At 42.3% G+C, this 22,499-nt stretch overlaps 5 protein-coding genes across 6 annotated transcripts; all 5 read left to right on the top strand.

The window, feature by feature from the left end:
• The first annotated feature begins 821 nt into the window (after positions 1 to 821).
• LOC116265411 (kinesin-like protein KIN-10A) lies at positions 822 to 5,619 on the top strand. The gene is made up of 6 exons (XM_031645993.2): positions 822 to 1,665; positions 1,790 to 1,945; positions 2,035 to 2,142; positions 3,209 to 3,319; positions 3,423 to 5,060; positions 5,209 to 5,619. Exons 1-6 carry the CDS (start codon positions 1,009 to 1,011, stop codon positions 5,491 to 5,493), a joined length of 2,955 nt encoding a protein of 984 aa, XP_031501853.1. The 5' UTR covers positions 822 to 1,008; the 3' UTR covers positions 5,494 to 5,619.
• A 1,456-nt stretch (positions 5,620 to 7,075) lies between these two features.
• On the top strand, positions 7,076 to 10,226 carry LOC116265748 (polyubiquitin-like). 2 transcript variants are annotated; one of them, XM_050080750.1, is made up of 3 exons: positions 7,076 to 7,173; positions 8,397 to 9,356; positions 9,585 to 10,226. In XM_050080750.1, the coding sequence occupies exons 2-3, from the start codon at positions 8,397 to 8,399 to the stop codon at positions 9,996 to 9,998; spliced, it is 1,374 nt and encodes a 457-aa protein (XP_049936707.1). In that variant the 5' UTR covers positions 7,076 to 7,173; the 3' UTR covers positions 9,999 to 10,226. The 2 variants fall into 2 exon arrangements, with proteins under 2 accessions (XP_049936707.1, XP_031502468.1); XM_031646608.2 differs by having other exon boundaries at positions 8,397 to 10,226.
• Positions 10,227 to 12,472: 2,246 nt separating this feature from the next.
• On the top strand, positions 12,473 to 17,914 carry LOC116265880 (KIN14B-interacting protein At4g14310). The gene is made up of 3 exons (XM_031646853.2): positions 12,473 to 14,517; positions 14,785 to 15,389; positions 17,179 to 17,914. The coding sequence occupies exons 1-3, from the start codon at positions 12,631 to 12,633 to the stop codon at positions 17,708 to 17,710; spliced, it is 3,024 nt and encodes a 1,007-aa protein (XP_031502713.1). The 5' UTR covers positions 12,473 to 12,630; the 3' UTR covers positions 17,711 to 17,914.
• A 1,075-nt stretch (positions 17,915 to 18,989) lies between these two features.
• Positions 18,990 to 19,515, top strand: LOC126410633 (long-chain-alcohol oxidase FAO1-like). Its single transcript, XM_050080989.1, has one exon. The coding sequence runs from the start codon at positions 19,184 to 19,186 to the stop codon at positions 19,490 to 19,492; it is 309 nt and encodes a 102-aa protein (XP_049936946.1). The 5' UTR covers positions 18,990 to 19,183; the 3' UTR covers positions 19,493 to 19,515.
• A 196-nt stretch (positions 19,516 to 19,711) lies between these two features.
• On the top strand, positions 19,712 to 20,929 carry LOC116265881 (long-chain-alcohol oxidase FAO4B-like). Its single transcript, XM_031646854.2, has one exon. The coding sequence runs from the start codon at positions 19,712 to 19,714 to the stop codon at positions 20,927 to 20,929; it is 1,218 nt and encodes a 405-aa protein (XP_031502714.2).
• Positions 20,930 to 22,499: the final 1,570 nt, after the last annotated feature.

Raw genomic sequence — 22,499 nt, 5'->3', positions numbered from 1 at the left:
TGTTGCAAAAAGGGAGTCGAAATTTGGTGGGGTGGCATCCAGAGACACCAAAAACAAACCATTGAGTAAAAACTTGGACTCTCCTATGAATAATAGAATGAAATACATCTCTTCCTTATCCAAAGATAAACATAATAACAAATATATATATATATATATATGCATCTGATATAGTTATCACTACATTCGACTAAGCAAGTTTATCAGATCGATCGGCCTCAAAACGGGGAACCACATCCAAATTTTGACACAAAATTGGATTTAGGCTTGTTGGATCTGATATTCATTAGATCGTGTGAGACATTCTATACCGATTTTGAATCCTTGGGACAATAATTGATTTTTTTTGTTATGGAATCCTCGAAGTGAGACCGATATTGAACAATCTCCATGCCATTGGTGTAATTGATTTATTAATTTTAGTATTAGATGTTGGTCCGAGTCTATGCGAGTCAATTACCAGGCCGAGGCGCTCCGTCTACCTTGAAACGTCTAGGGCGTCGCAGATATCGCCGATATTTGAAGTATGATGATCAAAACGATATTTATAGTCAAAAGATTACTAACGAGGCAATGCATATTTAACATATGAACATGATAAGAAAGAGATAAACAAATTTAATTTGCGTAAAGGCTTGGTTTACAAACTTGTCATAATTTTTAAATTTAATAAGTATTTTTTTTCATTATATACGGTATTAATTTTTGTTCGACTTTGTGTCTTCACAGCTTCTTTACCGTTACGACTTACGCGTCTCAAAATAGACGTTAGAAGGCGGTAACGGCTATATTTCTCACATGAAACAAATTTCAAATTCCACGTCCCACCAGCGCTCGCGTCTTTCTTTCCCGATTTTTCATTTCCATTCTTCGATTCTTTGTATTCTTGATAGTTGCAATACCCAGAAATTCGACCTTCGCGGTTCTTCTTCCTTTCTTGCTAAAAATCAGAATTCGATCCTTTTTCTCCATTCAACCGCGTTTCATCGTCTTCTTCTTTCTAAAGCCATGGCTCCTAAACCCTCACCCAAGGCAATCACTGGACACATGACACCATCAAAGACCCCTCAGTCGAAATCCCGCCTCAATTTTGTATCTCGGCCGAGCCATCACGTTCATCCGTCCTCTCATCCTCAGACACTAGGGGAAGCTTTGTCTGCAGAGCACCCCATCGAAGTGATCGGAAGAATCCGCGACCACCCAGATCGGAAAGATGCGCAAGCGGTGCCGCCTATGAAGATTTCTGTCGACGGTCGATCTGTTAGGGTCAGGACGGATATCGGGTATCGCGATTTTGGCCTTGACGGCATCTCTACTGCAGAAGAAGAAGATCTTGATCAGTTCTACCAAAGGTTTGTTGAGTCCAGGATCAATGGTGTGAGGTTGGGAGGAAAATGCACTATTATGATGTACGGGCCTACTGGTTCCGGGAAAAGCCACACCATGTTCGGCTCTTCTAAGCAGCCGGGAATCGTCTACAGAGCACTGAAGGATATTCTAGGAGAAGGGGAAGAGGAAATCGAAGGCGAGAATCGGCATTTTGGGCTAAAATGCATAGTGCAGGTCACGGTTCTTGAAATCTACAATGAAGAGATCTACGATCTCTTATCGAGCAATGCTGGTGGAGGACTATCATTAGGATGGCCGAGAGGAAATTCTTCCAAGGTAATCTCGACCAATTTTAATTAGTTGCAGAATTTTGATGATTTTTTGTGAAAAAAGAAAAATTACACCTACACTGCGCTCATTTCAAACATGGTCTAACTTTATCCTGCGGAAAAAATTGCAGGTCAAACTTGACGTGATGGGAGGAAAGGCTAAGAACGCAACCTTCATTTCGGGAACTGAAGCTGGAAAGATATCAAGGGAAGTGGCCAAGGTTGAGAAGAGAAGGATTGTTAAAAGCACTCTGTGCAATGACAGAAGCTCCCGAAGCCACTGCCTGGTCCTTGCCAACTCCTACCTATTGCATTTTGTACTTTTTGTCTTCTTTATTTAACAGTTAAATATTGACAGTTGCTTCCAATACTGCAGATAATTTTGGACGTACCTTCTGTTGGGGGAAGGTTGATGCTTGTAGACATGGCGGGCTCCGAGAATATTGAACAAGCTGGTCAGACTGGTTTCGAGGCAAAAATGCAGGTAAGTCTATATCTGTCGTTGGTTTACTATGCCCATGCCTGCACCGAACAGAGCTTTGTTTCTTAGACATTGCGAAAGTGCACCTGCTTTTAGTGGACACCGTCTTATCTATTTAAGAGGAGACGTGGGTTTTTAGATACAAGAAGGTTGATGTTCATTATTTTCGTTGCATGTTGATGAATTGGTGGTAGAGTCCTACCCTTGGTTACCTGAAAGACATTTCTATTAAATGGCCACGGTCCAGGATTTACTTCAAAAATTTACAGGAAGCAAAGAAATGGATTTCTGAAGAAACATAACTTGAGCCTTCAAATTGATGTTGTTCAGATTTTACATGTACAGACTCACGTTACATGTACAGACTGTACCACAGTTAGACTACAAGTTGTTTTATATTTAGTAAATTGCAGATCATGTAGAAATAAAGGTGAACTGGTAAGTAATCTTAAATATTAAAGTTGGCGATGTAATCCTAAACCACTGCATAACTTGGGAGCTATGCCTTCACTGGAGTCTAGCTTTTTTGGAAAAACAGTGACATTCTATTGCAACTTTTTCGAAGGAAAAAAAAATGTTTTTATTGTGCCAACATATTTGGACAAATATTTTTAAAAGGAACATTCTGTTGCCCCTGAATGAGGTCTTCGTTGAGGGATATAGCTAACTATTCATAAAAATGAAAAGAAAAAAAAAAAACAATAAAAAGCAACAATGAACTGGCCAACTTTTACAATTTAATAGTCTGAACAATGGAAAAGTTGGTACTTTGGTCCAAGTTGTGCTACTCGGATTGACGCGGCTAGAGTGGTTCATTTTTCATGTTTCTCTAGCTCATGTTTCTTTCTTTTTGTTATGTCCTACTTTTACCATGCTGAACGTTACAATCCGTCCAAATTGGCTTCCTTGTATTGAAACTGTTCCAATATTGGACATTAATGACGCGAAGCAATAACTCTGCGGGCTGTTCCTGTATAGCGAAATGCTTTATTTTCATTTCAGATGTTTCTATTTTATTCGTTTAATATACAGCTCAGCTCTAATTGTCCAATGGATATATATCTCTTAGACTGCGAAGATCAACCAAGGAAACATTGCATTGAAGCGAGTGGTGGAATCCATTGCCAATGGGGATTCTCATGTCCCATTCAGGGATAGCAAACTTACTATGCTTCTACAGGTGAAAGCTCAAACATTGTTCCAATTTTTTTCTTCTATGCAATTGAGAAATTCATGCTAAGGTCTTCGTTGCTTTCTTTCTTATCATTTTTTTCTTTCACCAGGATTCTTTTGAGGATGACAAAGCAAAGATATTGATGATTTTGTGTGCTAGCCCTGATCCTAAGGAGTTGCACAGGACGATTTCTACTTTGGAGTATGGAGCTAAAGCAAAGTGCATTGTTAGAGCTGCACACACACCGCCTTCCAAAGATAAAGCCTTCAGTGAAGATGCAGTTCTGGGGTCACGAATTGCTGCTATGGATGAATTCATAGCTAAACTGCAAATGGAAAACAAGCAAAAGGAAAAGCAATGGAAAGAAGCACAGGATGAATTATTGAAGAAGGAAGAAGAAGTGGCAGAGCTGAAGGCTAAACTCGAAGCCGTGAATGGTAGAGGTTTGATGGATGAGGAAGAAATCATTAACTCAAAGGTTAATGAGAGGACAAGACTACTGAAGACGGAGCTGGAGAAGAGATTGGCAGACTGCCAGGAGAGAGCAAACAAGTTCATGGAATTGGGAAGAAAGAAAATGGAAGAGAAGATCTTGCAGCAACAAGAAGAGCTTGAGATGCTGAGGAGTCGGCTCGAGGAAATTGAATCCGAACTTTGTGATGGAAGGCCTGGTAGTGAACATAATACACTAAATGAGCTGAATGGAAACAAGTTGTTGAAGCGTTTGTCTGAAATTTATGACGAGGGTGTCCGAGTCATGGAGAAATCCATGGAAATTGACATAGACCTTGATGAGCAAGACATTAACCCAACTGACTGCCCAGTTTCTCATCCTGAAGTTGTGGAGGATAGGCCTTTCACGTCTACAAACTGGGGCGTACAAGTAGAGGAGGATGACAGCTACCACTTAGGATATCCAGAGAAGGTATCTCTTAGTACTGTGTTTGAAGAAAGTGAAGAAGAAATCGAGGATGACGGTAAAGAAGAAAATGTGGAGGAGGAGGTGAAGGAAGTGATAACGAGCAAAGGCAAGAACTTGGTTACAGGTACTCCAGGATCTGTTCTGAACCTGAAACAGGCAATGAATACCTATCACAGGGATTTTGAACCTGCTGAAAGCAATCAAGGAACATTTAGAGGAAGTGAAACAGATGATGGGAAAGATGCAGCAGCAGCTAGAAGAACAAGGATACAGAACATATTTATGCTCTGTGGGAACCACAGAGAGCTAGCTCAAAATTTTAAAACTCCACCTTCTAACTGTCATAAAACAGGGTCCCCTGCTTCCACTCTTGGAGAATTCACTGCTGAATCATCCCTCAAGGAAATTCTTCAAAGCCAAACTTCTTCACAGCAAGATGGCATGTCTTCATGCATTTCCCAATGCGAGGATTTCGTGGTAAAAGATAATGCTGCTACTGAAAAGTTTGCCACTTTGGAGCCACTGCCATTACTGACTCCAATTGATGAACTCAACCTGAAGGAAGCGCAATTCAGTAGGAGGAGGAACAGATTCCAAGCACAAGATGAGTTGAAAGAAAACCAGCCCTTCAACGACAAAGTTGATGACCATCAAGCAACCGAAGTCTATGTCAAGTGGGAGGCAACGAAAGAGAAATCAGGGAAATTTATAGCAAAACTGAAAGTTTCCAGTGAAGCATGCCTTTCTGATCTGCGTAAATTGATAGAACCGCACCTTGACAATAATGATGACAGTCAAGACTTCATTATTCTCATGCTTGGAGGGGTAAACTCTATCTTCTCTCTCTCTCTCTCTCTCTTCTTGCTGCTAAATGCTTATTGAAATTAGTCTCTTCTTTGTCAGTCACAAACCAAGAGGATAGGCATTTCTTGGCCATCTTTTACTAATGCTGATTTCTCTGATCAATTTATAGGATCCAACTGGTGCTCCCGTTGTCAAAGAGAAAGAAACAACAGTGCCAGTAAGCAAACTGCCACTTTGCCATAACCAGATTGGAAGTCGGCTTGCATGCTTGAGGCCTAAGAAGAAGGCGGTTCAATCTCATCTTCCTTTAAATCCCATGGAGAATAGGCTCCCAGTGACTTTGCCTTCATCAACTCCCAATACAATCCTCAAACTGAACACTCAACTTCCACAACAATTTACACAATCGGACCAGAATTTCTCTCCTTCCTTCATGAGAGGTGTGAAAGCATAGGTACAAAAGGCATGCAAACTATCAAGATACTTTTTGTATGCCATCCTGGAGTTCTGTACACTTGTGTGTGTACATTCATTGTTATTATGGTACATCTTTTGCAGAAATTTATAATTCATTTGTTTCCCCCTTCCTTCGGGAATATGTTGGCTTCTTTTCCTCATGGAGCAAATAGTGGGATGATCTTTTTGATTGCTCCAATCAGTGATTTATTGTATTCCTAATGATGCAGATATTTTTATGGTCGTCTTTCAGAATGCTTAGTCGCAATGGAAAATAGCAGGAAAAGTGATGCAAATACCATAAAAGCTAAAAAACTTTAGTTTATACAAATTAAGCCAGCTATGAGAACGCCGGTGATATTACTTGCTTAAGGTTGGTTCAAAGTGCACCAGCCTTCTTCAACTCGTCTATTGAGATACATTACACACAACCTTCAACTTGGATGCTTTTAAGCTGGTCCATCTAGCCACGTGCAACAAAATCATTGAAAATGACTTCTTTCGGATCTTCTCTTTTGAAAATTGAAAAGAAAACACCACCATTAGATGAAAATGTGGTGGGCATTTGCAGAGAATCTTTCATGGTCGCATGTCCCTTAAAGCATGTTTGAAGTGCACCATGCCTTCTTCAACTCCTCTAGTATTATTACATACAGCTGAGATAGGAAGCTTGCACCGGACTGCAATATTCAACTTGGATGCTTTTTCTAAGCTGTTCCGTCTAGCCAGGTGCAACAAAACCATTGAAAATGACTTCTTTCGGACTCTTTTCTTTTAAAAATTGAAGCGAACAGCACCATTAAATGAAAAATGTGGTGGGCATTTGCAGAGAATCTTTAGTGGCCGCATGCCCCTTAAAGCATGTTCGACCGTTGGAATTATGTTTCTTTTTATGTACTTTCACTTTCACTTCAAAGATTAAATAAAGAAAACCAGATCTCTCCCAATCTCTTTCCATATTTTTTCATTTATTCTAAAGTGCAGAGAAGAAGCAAGTTCGAGATTTCTTTAGATGTTTGAATGGTCTTGTGTACATTGAAGGTAACCATTACTTTGTCTAAAGGTAATGGATAACTCTTACTTCATCCAAAGCGTCAATCATGCTCCCAAGAAAAGAATGGCGTTGGTTTCGAAATTGGTGATGACGCTACCTGTTTTCTTCAACTTGTCAACGTCATGTTTGATGGCGTGCACGTTGGTGGATTGCATTCAGAGTCTCATACTAATATATCAATAGTTGGAGCATTGGAATACCTTAACACACAAATCACCTTTCAATTTCAAGGGTAAATAATTTTCAGCGCAAATTTTAACGGAAAATAATTTTCATCTAAAATTTTAACTGCTTATTTACTATCTAAGCACAAAAGGTGGACTTGGTTGTTTTGAGATAAAGTTCATATGACAAAAATAATGGAGCCGTTTTTTAGCAAGTTTTGATTAGGTGACAGGCGGTTTCAAATGAGGTAAAAGAATGCCGTAAAATAGAAAATTGTGTGTGGTGGGAGTGCGATGCAGGTCGTGGTTCGCCACGTGTAGGAGCCGTGTCCATAGATCTTTCCTCAGAGGGTCCGCCAAACCTAACCCTCCTGCTATAAATACCGCCCCCGTCCCTGCGTCCCCCCCATCGTTGGCTTTCTTTTCGTTCTCGTGATCGTTTCCTCCTCTTCCTCCAAAGGTGAGATTTCTGTCTCCTTTCCCATTCGTGTTTTGATATATTTTTTCTAGCGTTCATGTGTTTTTCATCTTTCATTAGGCTCTGGTTCGATGTCTTCGTTTTAATTCCTTTCGTTTTTAATGACAATCTGGTATGGTGGGAAGTAGATGTGATTTGCGAGTAGGGCTTGTTAATTGTGTTTGTATTTGTTTGGGAACTCCCCGGATTATCTTGGTCTCAGATCGATTTTCTCCTTTCGCATATTGTTCTTTTATCCTTTTGCATGCTTTCTTTCTTGATGGAAATTCGTCGATTTTTCTTTGTCCTGGAAAGGTCCCGTGGTGGTCAAGAGAGATTGTTTCTTCAGAAAGGAGTTAATGATCGGTCTGAATCGTATGGAAATCGCATTTAGCCCTATCGTGACGAAATTGGGTTGTGATATTTACAATCGAGAGGGTCCTTGGTCGTCGTGACTGCTCTTGTATATATTGTTTCTTGGGTGGAAGGACATAAATATTTGCTGAGTCTTGGATTTAGGATTGGGATAATGTTTAATTTATCCGACCTTGGCTTTGGTTGTTCATTCTAGACTCTTTTTTGTGGTTTTCTTATGTTACAGATTCTCTATTAAGTTTTTCGGCTCGTTGTTTTGTGGGTCTAGGACGTCGTCGAAGTTTTATTCTTTTTGATCTGCTACCGTGCTATGAAGATAAATTACATGTTTTCCGAGTTTTCATGTTCTACTCCTAGTTTTGCTTTTCTTGATTTGCTTGATCTGGAAAATTCATTTTATTTTGTGTAAATTTTAATTGCTGTTATTTCTGCCGATTCCATGGTCGAGAAATTATTTATTCATGGTTGATCAGTTAGTCGTGTATGGCTGAAGAAATATTTATTTGGGTTAACCAGTTAAGCCCCTTCTAGACTGGGGAGGCAGTTGAACTTTGTTCATGGCGTTGTGTTAGATATTTTGTCAAGTTTGTTGGATGCTCTTCTTGCCGCTTCGGCAAGATATTCTCGTTAGGGTAATTTACGTTGTTGGTCTGTTCCTAGATGAACTTTATTGATCTTATCTACAAGGATTCTGTATAAATGTTATTGTTGCATCTTCGAATGCTTATGCTGGCTTTAAGTTGATTTGACTGTTCATAATTCCACATTCAAAGGCATACTGCTTTTTTCTTGGCCTTTTTATTAATCAGTTGTTTTCATGAGGATGCTAATGCATATTTTTAATCCTGCAGATGCAGATCTTCGTCAAGACCCTTACCGGAAAGACCATCACCCTTGAGGTTGAGAGCTCAGACACAATTGACAATGTGAAGGCTAAGATCCAGGACAAAGAGGGAATTCCTCCTGACCAGCAACGTCTTATCTTTGCTGGTAAGCAGCTCGAGGACGGCCGTACCTTGGCTGACTATAACATTCAGAAGGAGTCCACTCTTCACCTTGTCCTCCGTCTCCGTGGTGGAATGCAAATTTTTGTGAAGACCCTCACTGGAAAGACCATCACCCTTGAGGTTGAGAGCTCGGATACAATTGACAATGTAAAGGCGAAGATCCAGGACAAGGAGGGAATTCCCCCAGACCAGCAGCGTCTCATCTTCGCTGGCAAACAGCTGGAGGATGGTCGCACCTTGGCTGACTATAATATCCAGAAGGAGTCCACTCTTCACCTTGTCCTCCGTCTCCGTGGTGGCATGCAGATCTTTGTTAAGACCCTCACTGGGAAGACCATCACCCTTGAGGTTGAGAGTTCAGATACAATTGACAATGTAAAGGCCAAGATCCAGGACAAGGAGGGAATTCCCCCAGACCAGCAGCGTCTCATCTTCGCTGGCAAGCAGCTTGAGGATGGTCGCACCTTGGCTGACTACAACATTCAGAAGGAATCCACACTTCACCTCGTGCTAAGGCTTCGTGGTGGTATGCAAATCTTCGTGAAAACTCTGACTGGGAAGACCATCACCCTCGAGGTGGAGAGCTCCGACACCATCGATAATGTTAAGGCCAAAATTCAGGACAAGGAAGGAATTCCCCCGGATCAGCAGCGTCTCATCTTCGCTGGAAAGCAGCTTGAGGATGGTCGCACCTTGGCTGACTACAACATTCAGAAGGAATCCACACTTCACCTCGTGCTCAGGCTTCGTGGTGGTATGCAAATCTTCGTGAAAACTCTGACTGGGAAGACCATCACCCTCGAGGTGGAGAGCTCCGATACCATTGATAACGTTAAGGCCAAAATTCAGGACAAGGAAGGAATTCCCCCGGATCAGCAGCGTCTCATCTTCGCTGGCAAGCAGCTTGAGGATGGACGCACCTTGGCTGACTACAACATTCAGAAGGAATCCACTCTTCACCTCGTTCTCCGGCTTCGTGGTGGCATGCAAATCTTCGTTAAAACTCTGACCGGGAAGACTATCACCCTCGAGGTGGAGAGCTCCGACACCATCGATAATGTTAAGGCCAAAATTCAGGACAAGGAGGGAATTCCCCCAGATCAGCAGCGTCTCATCTTCGCTGGCAAGCAGCTTGAGGATGGGCGCACCCTTGCGGATTACAACATCCAAAAGGAGTCCACCCTTCACCTGGTGCTCCGCCTCCGTGGTGGGATGCAGATCTTTGTGAAGACTCTTACGGGGAAGACCATCACTCTGGAAGTGGAGAGCTCTGATACAATTGACAACGTGAAGGCGAAGATCCAGGATAAGGAGGGCATCCCGCCGGACCAGCAGAGGCTCATCTTTGCAGGGAAGCAGCTGGAGGATGGGCGTACGCTTGCTGACTACAACATCCAGAAGGAGTCCACCCTGCACCTGGTTCTGCGTCTCCGCGGTGGTCAATGAGAGGCAAGCCCTCTTGAATAAATCTGGTGTCGGTACCTGATGACTTTGTTGTCCGTCGTCCGGTGTCTTTGGGTAGTGTCGTCGTCGTCGTCTGCATCTTTGGTTCTCTGTGTTCGTGTCTTTCGGTCGTGGACTTTTTGTACAGGACCTGATGTGTTGTCTGGCTCTTGGTTTATCCACGAGCGTTTATTGCTTGCGAATAAATAGGATTTGGTTGCGAGTTTGATATTTACGGTTCTCTGTGGCTTGTTTGTGGTCGCGTTGATTCTGTTGATACTGGAACCCCCACAGCTTGTGATACTCAGGCGGTCAGGGACGGAGGTTTGAACCTTGAATCGAATGTGAACCTTGTTATTGGCTGGAGCTCATCTCTTGGCTTTGCCCTGGCTCAGTGGTCACGGCTCATTCCCGTCAAAAATTTAGAAAAACGTAGCTTGCTTTTGATGCGACGAAGATTTCCCTGTTGCTTGGAACCTGTCCTGCTCTTGCTGCAGGGGATAGGACCCCAACTGCTTCGTTCTTCTAATAGTGGGGATGACCTGGGTTTAGGTAGGATTCTCACCAGCACATTAATAAAAAATGGGGGTTTTGCATAAGAGCCAAGCTGGTACACATTTTCATCAAGAGCCTATTGAGACTTATATGGCGGTTCCTCCAAGCTTCTGCTATATCTGAATGAAGTTTGAGCGCCTTTTTTCCGATCGACTATTTTGACATTGTTGTCAAGAAAGTTGATCGTCTCCGAAATTATCGAGCAAGTTGGTAGCCCCGATGGAGGTCAGAGATTATCCAACGGCTAAATCTCTTTCTCACTCTCTCTTTATATATATATATATTATTTGTCGAAATAAATTGGTAGGTCTCTCCGTTGAACTTCAGAGATTTATTACAAACGAGAGGAGTCGTTGTCTCATTCAAACGAAATGAGCCTGTTGGGGCTTTAGTAGAGGGAGGGTGAAACGCAAAACTCAATTGAAAATCCAGTCTTGGTCTTAATCGAGTATGTGTAAATTGAGGTCCACATTGCGTGGTTGCTTTTACTACTTGCCGAGCGGTCCGCCTGGTGTTCAGTGTATTTTCACTGCTAAAAGATCTACAGCATCTGAATCGTGAAGTAGAAGATATGACTTTGCTCTTTAGCCCATTGTCTGTTAATAAGCAATTTTGGAGTTCAATCAAACTCCTGAAAGTTTAGAGAAAAAAAAATTCTGTAGAAGCTTTTGAGTTGTTTACACTTAAAAGGTCTGCAGTTCACCGCCTGGCCCAAGCAACTTGCTGCCCATGATGATGGTGACATGTTTCAGCATAGTTAATTGTTTTTGTAACAAAAATCAGCTCAAGCTCATAAAGAAATCAAATTATGCAAGGGGCTTACTTGTCCTTCGAGGCGTGCATGTCTTTCAAATTTCAAACTTGAAACAGCTTATCATTGAATGAAACGTAGTTTGTGTAAAATCTAGAAACTAGGAATCAAACTTTTAAACTCCAAACACGATCTTTTTGCACGCCATAAATTTTAACTTGTTACATCACTCATCTCACGCATTTCCCGTCCGCAGTATATTAATTGCTAATTGAACCCACTTAGTTACCAAACAAACTCTTCTACATGCAAATTTTCAAATTTACTGAAGAGCATAAATAAATAAATAAATACTTTCAGCCTATTGTTTCGTGATGGATGCCAACATCATTTAAACAAAAAGCAAAATATTTTCCGTGAAGATGTAGAAATAATGTTGATCCGAAACAGCTTCCAAGGCAAAATCTTGTGTAAGAAGAAGGTCCTGGGTGGATCTACAAGTACAACCAGCACGCCGGGTTTATTTAACCCTACCAGGCAGCGAGTCTGACCGAATATTAGTGTTTCGGATTTGAATAATTCCCGATCCGGATCGCATGCAAACCCCCGGTGGGGTAAGGGTGGGCATCGTCACGTGCTCTCGCTGGGGGAACACTTCGAAATTCAAAACGAATACAAACAGGAACAACACCTCCGAGCAGAACCTTCTGTGACAGTCGATAAAACTCAAAAATCAAGCCTTTCGACGCCATCCAACTTTCGAATGATTTTTGCAGATTAACAATCAGATGCCCAATGCTAATGCGGCGACCTTAAAAATCATAGAAATTGGCTTGTATCAATTGGTTTGGCATTTTAAGCCGTTAAATATATTCATAATATTTACTAAATCAGAAAACGGTTCATTGGATCCAACTGATTCTTCTGAAAAATGTTTGGTCCAAGACCAGAATTGAAAACAACATTTGGAAAGAATCGGATTTCACAAGCTCTGAAAATCACAAGCGTTCTTAGAAAACATGAGACCCTTTTTTTAAGATAATATCCAGGGGAGGGGCTTAGCTGAAATTTTCAGGCCTTCCCACCTGCTAGATGGAGCCCCTAGGAGCAAGCCTTTATTTTAGAATGACCTCGTTTTGATCGGCTAAAATACCATTAAGAAATTCCCGTTTGGCCTTGCCTTTCCCTCCCAACGAGAGCCTTTCCCTCCCAAAATCCAACAAATTGCAGACACTCTCTCTCTGCTCCCGCTCTCCCGGAACCCTAGAGCTCCACCACCGCCGTCTTTTTGCCGACCGCCGCTTGGAGGAAGTCCCAAGAGGAGGCGTGATGTCCTCTTCCACCCGCCGATACAAAGAACGGGGCGGCGGCGGAGGGAAGGTGGTGGCAGAGGTCCTTCCCCCGCCTTCCATGCCGAAAGCAAGAAAAGTTCCATCCGAATACTCCTCCAAGGAGAACTTGCCTCGGTCTAAACCAGCAGGAAAACCGATCCCTCCTAGAGCGGCGCCAAGAGGTTCCGGTCAGATGCCTCTCGTCCAGAGGCCGCCGAGGATTTCAAATACGGATTCCTGCGGGGAGAGCGCGAAGAATGTTAGGTGGTCGACGTCTTCGTTGCCGAAGGGTAAGTCTTCCGATCTCTCGGAGTTTGCTCGTTTTCTTTCCGATCTTCGCAGGGATCGTCTCGCTAGGGCTTCGAAGAGCGAGGCGCCGGAGACTGGCTTGGATCTTGTGAAGAAGGTTTCGGAGTTACCTCATTCTGCAGGTCTTGGCAATGAAGATAATTTGGGTTCCTTGAACTTGCAAGATTCCACGGTAGACCTTAAGGTTTCAAGGGAAGGTAAAGAAGAGTACAAACTTTCTGATGTTGATTCAGAGAAACACAAGAATGAAGATATTTCTATATTGATAGAGTCTTCTGAGAAAGAAAATGATTCAAATAATGTCAATTGCACTTTAAGCAATGTTAAGGGCGGGAATCTGGCACCGAAAGAGCTTGCTGATGCTTCCTGCAGAACTTCTGAAAATGCATGTGAGGCCGGGCTGGAGAACCCAAGCGTTGATAAAGCTTCTGGGGATCTGAAGTCCGAGTTGGACTTGCTTCTGAATGCGAAAGATAGTTTAGCTTGCCGTTTGGGGAAGGAGTTGACAGACCCAAACGGCGACGCCATCGCGAAAAATAGTGAGAAAGAAGTTCATCTGATCTCGAAATGCTCGTTGGGGGCAAGACAAAAAATCGATGACTCGGCTTTAGGCAAGATTCCGAGTAAGCTTCGCGAGAAGCTGGCCTCCCTGGAAGGGAGAGTCAAGTCCATTGCATCAGAAATCAAGCGGACTAGAGAGATGCTGGATTCAAATAACCCAGATGGCTCAAAATCTCTTATTCTGGACATCCAGGGGAAGATTTGCGGAATTGAAAGGGCTGTGGGATGCATAATGGATGACAAAGGAAAATTGGGATTACCGAAGCTCGAGCCATCAATTAAGGAGAACGAAATGGGCATCCAAGGAGAGGTGAATCGATCGGAGGAGTCTACGAAGTGTTCGAGAACTACGTTAACAACTAAATCAACGAACGAAGCCCTTCCTAATGAGCAGATAGGTGGTCCTTCCAAACAATCCATCAAGTGTTTGAGTAAAGAGGAACTGGAAGCAAGGCTGTTTCCTCATCATAAGCTGCTGAGAAATCGTCCACCATTGACCAATATACTATTGCCGAACGAGCTTGAAGTTGGAAATGCTACGTCTAGCTTTACACAGTCCGATCATTTTTTCGCACATGGAGATGGCGTTGCGAGTCCAGTTGAAGAAAATCCCATCGCCCTTGAGTTTCTGGCTTCCTTAGCTCATGCAAATGAAACTCAAACAATTGTGAACGATGCAATTGCGAAGCTTAGCCTTTGCTCTATCCATGAAATGGAATCATCATCCAATAATGAAGACAGCCAGAAGCAATCCTCTGATGCTCCCCATCTACCAAAGGGGCTTGTTGAAGGGAAGGGCGAGTTGAAACTCTCATGCGATGAAAAACTGCAGCTCAGTGATCAGGAAAATCGGTCTGTTTCAGTGAGTCAAGGTCCTGACGATTCTTGTGCTAATCAGTTGATTGAGATTGGGGTAAAACCCTCAACTGGTGGATGGTTTGTCTCAGAGGGTGAATCAGCATTGCTTGCTCATGCTGATGGTTCATGTACCTTCAATGATCTTGTACACTGCGAGGTATGATACATGACCTTTCTTCTGCTCTATTTCCATACAACTCGATAGGTGGTTTTGTTTAAGAAATTTCATGCTCGATTTGTTCGTTTTCATATGTTAGAAACACCATAACATAAACTGCCAATTCAGAAAGATAAGGTATCATGAAGCAGAATCGCAGATATCTGTATTATTTTTTATATGTCTAAAAATGAGTGGAGTACCATAGCTCTTGTATGTTCCCAATACTATTTATCTTTGATTTAATGCTACTTCTAAACATTATAGGAGAAATCTGAATATGTACCTCCCGTTCAAGTTTCTCCTAACTTGTGGCGGGATATATGGTTGATTCGTGCGGCTGGTCCAGATGGATGCGCTGCAAAATATGTGGTGGCTGCATCAGCTGGGAATGTGTTGGATTCAGGATTTTGCTCATGGGATTTTTATTCAAAAGAAGTTCGGGCCTTTCATACAGAGGGCAGATGTCCGTTGGCTCTTTCTTCTCTGTCACACAGAAATTCCCAAAGGAGAAGAAATGTTCTTTCCACAATTGGGGCACCTGAAAACCATCAGTGGTGGTACAAACCATGCGGGCCTCTTATTGTTTCAACTGCCACTTCTCAGAAGAATGTCAGTGTATATGATATCCGTGATAGTGACCTTGTGATGAGATGGGAAACACAAACTCCTGTAGCAACCATGGACTTCTCTAGCCCATTGCAGTGGAGAAATAAAGAAAAGGTGGTTGTTGCAGAAAGTGAAGCAATCAGCCTATGGGACGTTTCATCATTAAATCCTCGTGTTCTATCATCTATTTCTTGCTATAAAAGGGTTTCTGCTCTTCATATTCATAACACTGATGCTGAATTTGGTGGTGGTGTTCGCCAGAGGTTGGCTGCATTCCCCTTCCTCTCCACCCTTTTGTCCTTTCTCTAGTGGGACAAATTTTAATTTTTCAACTGCATGTTGTACATGAATTTTTTTTTTGTTTCCCTTCATTATTCATGTTAAGTTACTACATCATGGTTTTGTGTTTTAACTTTGTCAATTGAAAAGTGTCATCTCTCTTGGCCAATAAAGAAAAAGTCCCCTTCCTCTTCACAGTGAAATTTAGCAGCTTTTTTCTTTGTCCCTTTAAGGTCCTAAAATTAATTTCCACATCTGCACACTGTGTTCTCTACTGGGGTAACTGTGCTGGTTCTACCCAGTTTATTTGTTCTTTCTTGATTGTTGCTTCAATGAGTTAGAAGTCGTGTGGGTTTTAATTGAAACTTGTTCTTGTATTTTGCATCAAGCAATTATCCTCAACTTAGTGCCCACACCTAGTATGAGATATGTTGCTAATGTTCTGCCATACCACTCCAAAAGTTCAAAGTACTATACAGAGGAATTTAGCATGGACGAAGTGCCAACCTTTTTTCTTTTCCTTCAATTGGATTTGTGTTGTGAAAATAATCTGATGAATTCTAGATTGGCTAATATGTGAAAGAAAGGCTTAATGGAATGTTGTTAACTTAATGTATTGGTCAATATATTACATTATGTAACGTAACTACAGTGGAAAATGATATGCCATACTGTATCTTAAGGAATCACTATGACAAGCGAGGTGTAACTTACATCACACTTTAAGAACATAAAAAGGAGTGACAAAAAGGTTTTTCTTCTTTTTCTAACCTAGGAACTACACAAATTTCTTAAGGCTGAGTCGTAGGGTTATCATACAAGGCATTGTTACGTATGTAAAATGAAAAAATTAAAATTTAAGTTTCCTTTCACACAACATAGAGCTTCCATCTTTCTTTGTATTAGGGCCTATCTCTGTCCTTCAAATCGAAAATTGAAGTTGTGACCATCAAGCTTTCTCTAGATTCCAAGGAACTCATACATGATGAAAGCTTTTTCATTTTGAAACACAAAGTGGGAGGTAATTTAAGTGTCAAATTTGAGTGTATCTAATAAAACTTGCATGTTGTAAGTAGCATGTACTTGCTATCTTCTTACTGCAACTACATAATGCGTGCACTAGAAACCTGACTTCTGACCTGACTGATATGGGTTATATTATGTGTTTTCCTTGACTGGTTCATGTGTTGAAAGCAACACAAAGCATATTTGTTAACCTCGGATCTGTGATAACCAGAAATCCACTGTTTTTTCAGACAGTAAACCTCATGCAGCATGAATTTAAGGGGGACAAACATGCCCTTAAGATCACTCAAAAGGACTGGGCCAGTGAATCTTTCCTAAATGATGACTTCTATAGGCTGAATATTTCCTTGGCAACAGTATGGTGTTTTTTTTTCGTTTTAATTGAAGGAGGTAATTCTGTGGCCTGACTCCCAGAATTCAGGTCTCAGGCTAGGTAATTTCCTGATGGAGTGTTTAATTGTTGTTGGTTGCACTCTGTTATATGACTTCTAACTCTGAGTGACTGTTTCCCTTGCGTCTCTTTTTCTTTATTTGTATCTTATGTGAAGAACTATGAAAACTCTCTCTCCCTGTCTTTCTCTTGCACGGACGATATGCCTGCTTGCACAGAAGAAGACATGTCTTCATGTTCTTGTATGTGCTCATCTAAATATATTCAAGACTCAGAAATATTGTCCATTGAGCATGTAAATGCTGTGAAATAACGTAAAGGAATGTGCTGAAAAGATCTCTCTGTTCTCTGTCCAGGGTTAGCTCTTCAGAAGCAGAAGGAAATGATGGTGTATTTTGCACCTCGGAAAATCTTAATGTTTTTGATTTCCGTATCCCATCTGGTATAGGTCTTAGGATACCTAAACCTGGCGTAAATGGGCAGTCACTTTTTGCTCGTGGAGACTCTGTTTTTCTAGGCTCTGTCAGTGGAAGGTTGACCTTAAAAGAGCATAGTTCTCCAACAATTCAGCATTTCTCGTTGCGCAAAGGAAGACTGGTAAGCACTTATTCATTACCAGATGCCAGTTATCACAACGAACACTCATCTTTGACGCAAGTTTGGGGATCATCTGACCTTGTCATGGCTGCTTCTGGTTGCGGATTATTTGTTTTTGATGTTCTCAAGGATGAAGGGATGCAGTTTGTCCACAGTGGTTTTTCGAATGTAACAGAAGTCAGAGAGGTGATTGGCTCTGATACTTTATACTGCCCCTCCTTTGACTATGCCGCATCAAGGGTGCTTCTTATTTCTAGAGATCAACCAGCTTCTTGGCGGTTTTTGTCATAGTTCGTTTATGTACATATGCACATACACCGAATGACAATGCTTGTATCCTATATCTGCTTGCTGCTTCAGTTGATACTTTTAGCAGTTAATAGTAATTCAATATGTTTTTGTATCAGTTTGTAATTGTGAAGCAGTGCTCTGTGCGACTGTGCCCCAACTGTGAAACGGTATTATTCGGGGAATATCAAGAATCTTTTCTTTGAATATATTGATTTCTAAAGGTCACATAGTATTGGGCAAAATACTAAGCCGAACTGTTATTAAGAACATTATTGGCAGAGATTTCATGGCTGAGAAAGTACCCAAAAGGGCATTTATGAGCACCTTTCTAACCTTTCGGTTTGTCCAAGTTCTCGACTTCTCGTCAGTAGATTGCCGCACCTATGTGGTACTACCTCGACCATACATATGCATTATATCTCTTTTTCTGCATGATACTGCCAGGAAAGGATGCAAAGGTTCATACGTGAGTTGGATGTGTTTATTGCATCCCCGCAATGTCAATTATATTTATTAATTGGAGTCACTGTCAGACTCATGACTTTGCGCCAGCCCTACTTACAAATCATTTCAAAGTATTAACACAAGGTGAACATAAGCTGGCTTAGCCCCAACCCAATTTGTAATCCTGGTGCTTCAATGAGAACTTTGGGGAACAGAAGGCAAAGCTAAAACTGGAAAACAATAAAAACGGAGGGTGAAATTCCGCGCTCAGCAGTGATGGCAAGTGACAGGTCTATGTCTTGATGTGAAAGAGGGCCCAGCCCCAATCCCAACTCATTTGCCATATACCATGTAACTGAACTTTGTTCTCTACTCAGGTAGAAACCCGTGGGACGTGTTTGATTCATGGGATATTGAAATGAAGAATGTCCATGACTTCCAGCAGGCCGTCAAACTCAGCGGAAGTTATCCAGGATAACTTCTCCCTAAAGATTTTTTTTAATCAGAAAAGGGCAAAAAGAAGATGGGCCTGGGACGTGCTTATCTCACACGGATTGTCCAATAAAAGAAAATTGAGGCATGTTTTAAACAAATTAAGTTAAAATAGAAAATGTTCGTCGACCAAGCTAAAGCCAAAGTATAACTTTTAAAATTTTTTATATTACATTAAATTATAATTTTTTGCATGGCCTCTGCCAGGGCCCTTTCCGTCCCTGCCTCCTTACCACTCCTCTCTACGGTTTGTTACTGGTGTCACACATTAATGTCGTACCTGCTCCTTGCTCCCAATCCTCATTTATTAGCTTTCTGTATGTACCGTTTCTTCCATAGAATATGTAGAGTAAGAAGACAAGCAGAGTTATCGGGCTAAGGAACCGTCCTGTGTCAATGTCAGATGAAAATGGGTATTCAAGGCAGCATTTACGTTATTCTTTTTATTTTTGGCCTTGATTTTCATGGAAAGGATGGATAAGGGTACACGAGAATACTTAACTTGATTGGTTTTGCAAAGTGTAGGTTGATGAAGACATGAAGAATCGTTTCTGGACGACCGTCGGCTATGACGTAACCCAAGACAGGGGAGAGCCCACCAGAGAGAGACCTTTGGATAAAGGAGTCGTCGACACTTCTGCCAAGGATGGAAGCAGTTTGTTGCAGAGACTCAGTAACCATGGCCTCAGAGTTGCTGAAGACCACAGGAGGAACCTCTACACAGTAGAATGTGATGCAGTGGTTGTTGGTTCGGGTTGCGGTGGCAGCGTCGCCGCGGCCTTGTTAGCAAAGTCCGGCTACAAAGTGGTGGTCATGGAGAAGGGAGGTTACTTCTGGGTTGATTGACTACTCATTGTTAGAAGGTCCCTCCATGGAGGAAATGTACCAAAATGAGCCAAACTGGCGACACTAGATTCAAATATTTTGGTCACGGCAGGGTCAACCGTCGGTGGTGGATCAGCAATCAATTGGTCAGCTTCAATCAAGAGCCCGGAGCCAGTGCCCAGGGAGTGGGCTAATGATCATGGGCTTGCACCATTTGGCAGGCAGGAGTATCAGGAAGCCATGGATGTTGTCTGGAGAAGGCTGGGTGTTGTGGAAAAGTGTTTGGAGGAAGGGCTACAAAACAAGGTACTGAGAGCTGGGTGCGAATCCCTTGGCTTGGACTGTGAATCTGTACCTACAAATTCATCGGAAGCTCACTACTGTGGGCAGTGCAGCTACGGTTGCCCGACTGGAGATAAGAAAGGAGCTGATTCCACTTGGTTGGTGGATGCAGTAAACTGCGGTGCAGTCATTTTAACCAGACTAAAGGCAGAGAAATTCGTCTTTGAAGAGAGAAATGAAGATGGTGGGAGTAAAAAGAAGAGATGTGTGGGAGTTTTGGCACGAGTTTGTGACCCCAGAAATTCAAATTTCACAAGGCGAGTACTAATCCGTGCTAAACTGAGTGTTTCAGCAGGAGGGGCGCTGTTGACACCCCCTTTACTTATTTCTAGTGGGCTCAAGAACCCAAACATAGGAAGGCACCTGCACTTGCACCCTGTACTGTTAGCGTGGGGCTACTTTCCTGAATCGGATTCAAGCTTCAAAGGCAAGGCCTTTGAAGGTGGAATAATAACTTCCATACACAAACTTTTATCAGAGCAAAAGAGTCCAAAGGTCATCATAGAAGCTGCGGCCCTTGGACCAGCAACCTACGCTGCACTGACTCCATGGGTGTCCGCTGTAGATATGAAGGAAAGGATACTTAAGTATTCCAGGACAGTCAATCTCTGTGCACTTGCTAGAGACGTGGGTTCTGGTGAAGTGAAGGAGGATGACAGAGTCACCTACAAGTTCCATCAGGTGGACAAGGAGAACCTGACGAACGGGTTAAGGACTGTCTTGAGAATCTTGGTTGCAGCGGGTGCGAGTGAGGTTGGTACGTTGCAGAGTGATGGACAACGTCTCAAAGCAAAGGGGATTAAAAAGGAGGATTTGGACGAGTTTTTGGAAGGAGTAGTAGCAAGAGGGGGTATGGCTTCGCGTTCCGAGTTGTGGACCACGTATTGCTCTGCACACCCATTGGGAAGCTGCAGGATGGGTGTAAATGAGGAAGAAGGTGCAGTGGATGAGAATGGGCATAGTTGGGAAGCAGATGGGCTGTTTGTCTGTGATGGGAGTCTGCTTCCTACTGCAGTTGGGGTCAATCCCATGATTACCATTCAGTCAGCGGCTTATTGTGTCTCCAACAGAATGATTGAATACTTGAACAGGAAGTCCGAGTCACCTGCAGCTTGAGATCTAAATCAATATTCCCATGCACGCAGGGATGAGGTTGTTTTCCAGATCTTTTCTTATTGTGTATGCCACTGCCTTTCTCTCTCTCTCTCTCTCTCTCTCTTCACACATACACACACACACACACAATAAATTTGGATGGGAAATCAGAAGCAGTTGAGAGGGTATTGAATGTATTCTGAATCTTCATAGAAGCACGTTTCTTTTACTTCCTTTTGTAAATAAACAATAACTATGTTTAACTACAAATAAGCTTTCCTGCAAGCAAGTATACTTCTTTTCTGCTAACTTTCTACGAGACAATGCAAACACAAACGAGATCAAGGCTATCTTTCTACGGCGATTCACATGGACATGCAAAGCCAAGAAAGGCTTCTGACTCATGCAGAAAGATGCATGTAGTAACTACTAATTGCAAGCGCAGACTGACGGACAAGAGGCTGGATAGCAGGATGGGCAAAGGTGTTAGTCAGTCTAGAAAGTTCAGAATACGAAACAGCAGTAATATAGCTGTCTACAACTGTATCCCATTGACAATGGGTCTTATACATGTATATACATCTCTGCTACATACTATATATATATATATATATATATATAAATGAGAATTTGAGTATCGCTCTCTCGCATAACATTAGCTCTTTCTCTCTACCTTACGTTTTCCAAGTTTGTTCTTCCCTCTCAACTACTACCTTCCCCAACTCAAAGATGGTATCAGAGCCAGACAGACATACTAAAATCTCATCTTCTCAAGGGCAAACGTGAACACCTACAGCTGATCAAGCGACAAGTCATCAACGTTGAGGTTTCCGTAGGTGTCGACGACTTCCCAAAGTTTAGGGCTTTTGTTTCTGTACAAAAGGAGGGAAGAACCCGCGGGCTAGGTCTCCGTTTTCTGGTCTTGGCTTCCCAACTGGTGCGGTGAGCGTGGATTCTGCAGCTTGAGGGATTCTTAGTAGTGACGGCAGAACCAGAAAATCAAAACCCCAAAATTCCTACTGTGAAAGCAGTCATGAAGGAGTCAGATCCGACTCTCAAAATCACCACAACACCTCTCAACGGTGGAAACTATGTGGTTTGGGTGAAATCAGCAAGCTTATACCTATGTGGAAAGTCAAAAATCGGCTACATCAATGGAAAGATTACAACTCCTGAGAAAGACGATCTGAGTTACGAAGAATGGGAAGCTAACGATCGAGTTGTAATGTTGTGGTTATTAAACTCGATGGAGCCCACCATTGTAGAGAGCTTTCTATTCCTTGATTCGGCCAAAGAAATTTGGGACACCCTAGCAGAGATCTATGGAGAAGGCCAAAACCTGGCCAGGGTCTATCTCCTACAACAGGATATAGCATGATTTAACAAAGGAGAGAAGCAATTTCATGCATATCTAAGCTCCCTTAAAGCGATGTGGGATCCCCTCATTCCTAACATGGAAGTGCTGAAACAGAGAGCTGATGAAGATAAAGTGTTCAAGCTTCTCGCTGAGCTAGGAGCAGAGTTCGACTATCTAAAAAGTCAGATTCTCATGTCTTATCCTTTTCCGTCCTTCAACAATGTTTGTTCCATC

This window comes from Nymphaea colorata, chromosome 12 (genome assembly GCF_008831285.2).
Source record: "Nymphaea colorata isolate Beijing-Zhang1983 chromosome 12, ASM883128v2, whole genome shotgun sequence".
NCBI classification, from domain to species: domain Eukaryota; kingdom Viridiplantae; phylum Streptophyta; class Magnoliopsida; order Nymphaeales; family Nymphaeaceae; genus Nymphaea; species Nymphaea colorata.
The sequence above is the reverse complement of the archived record's forward strand: the minus strand, read 5'-3'. Positions and strand labels throughout refer to the sequence as shown.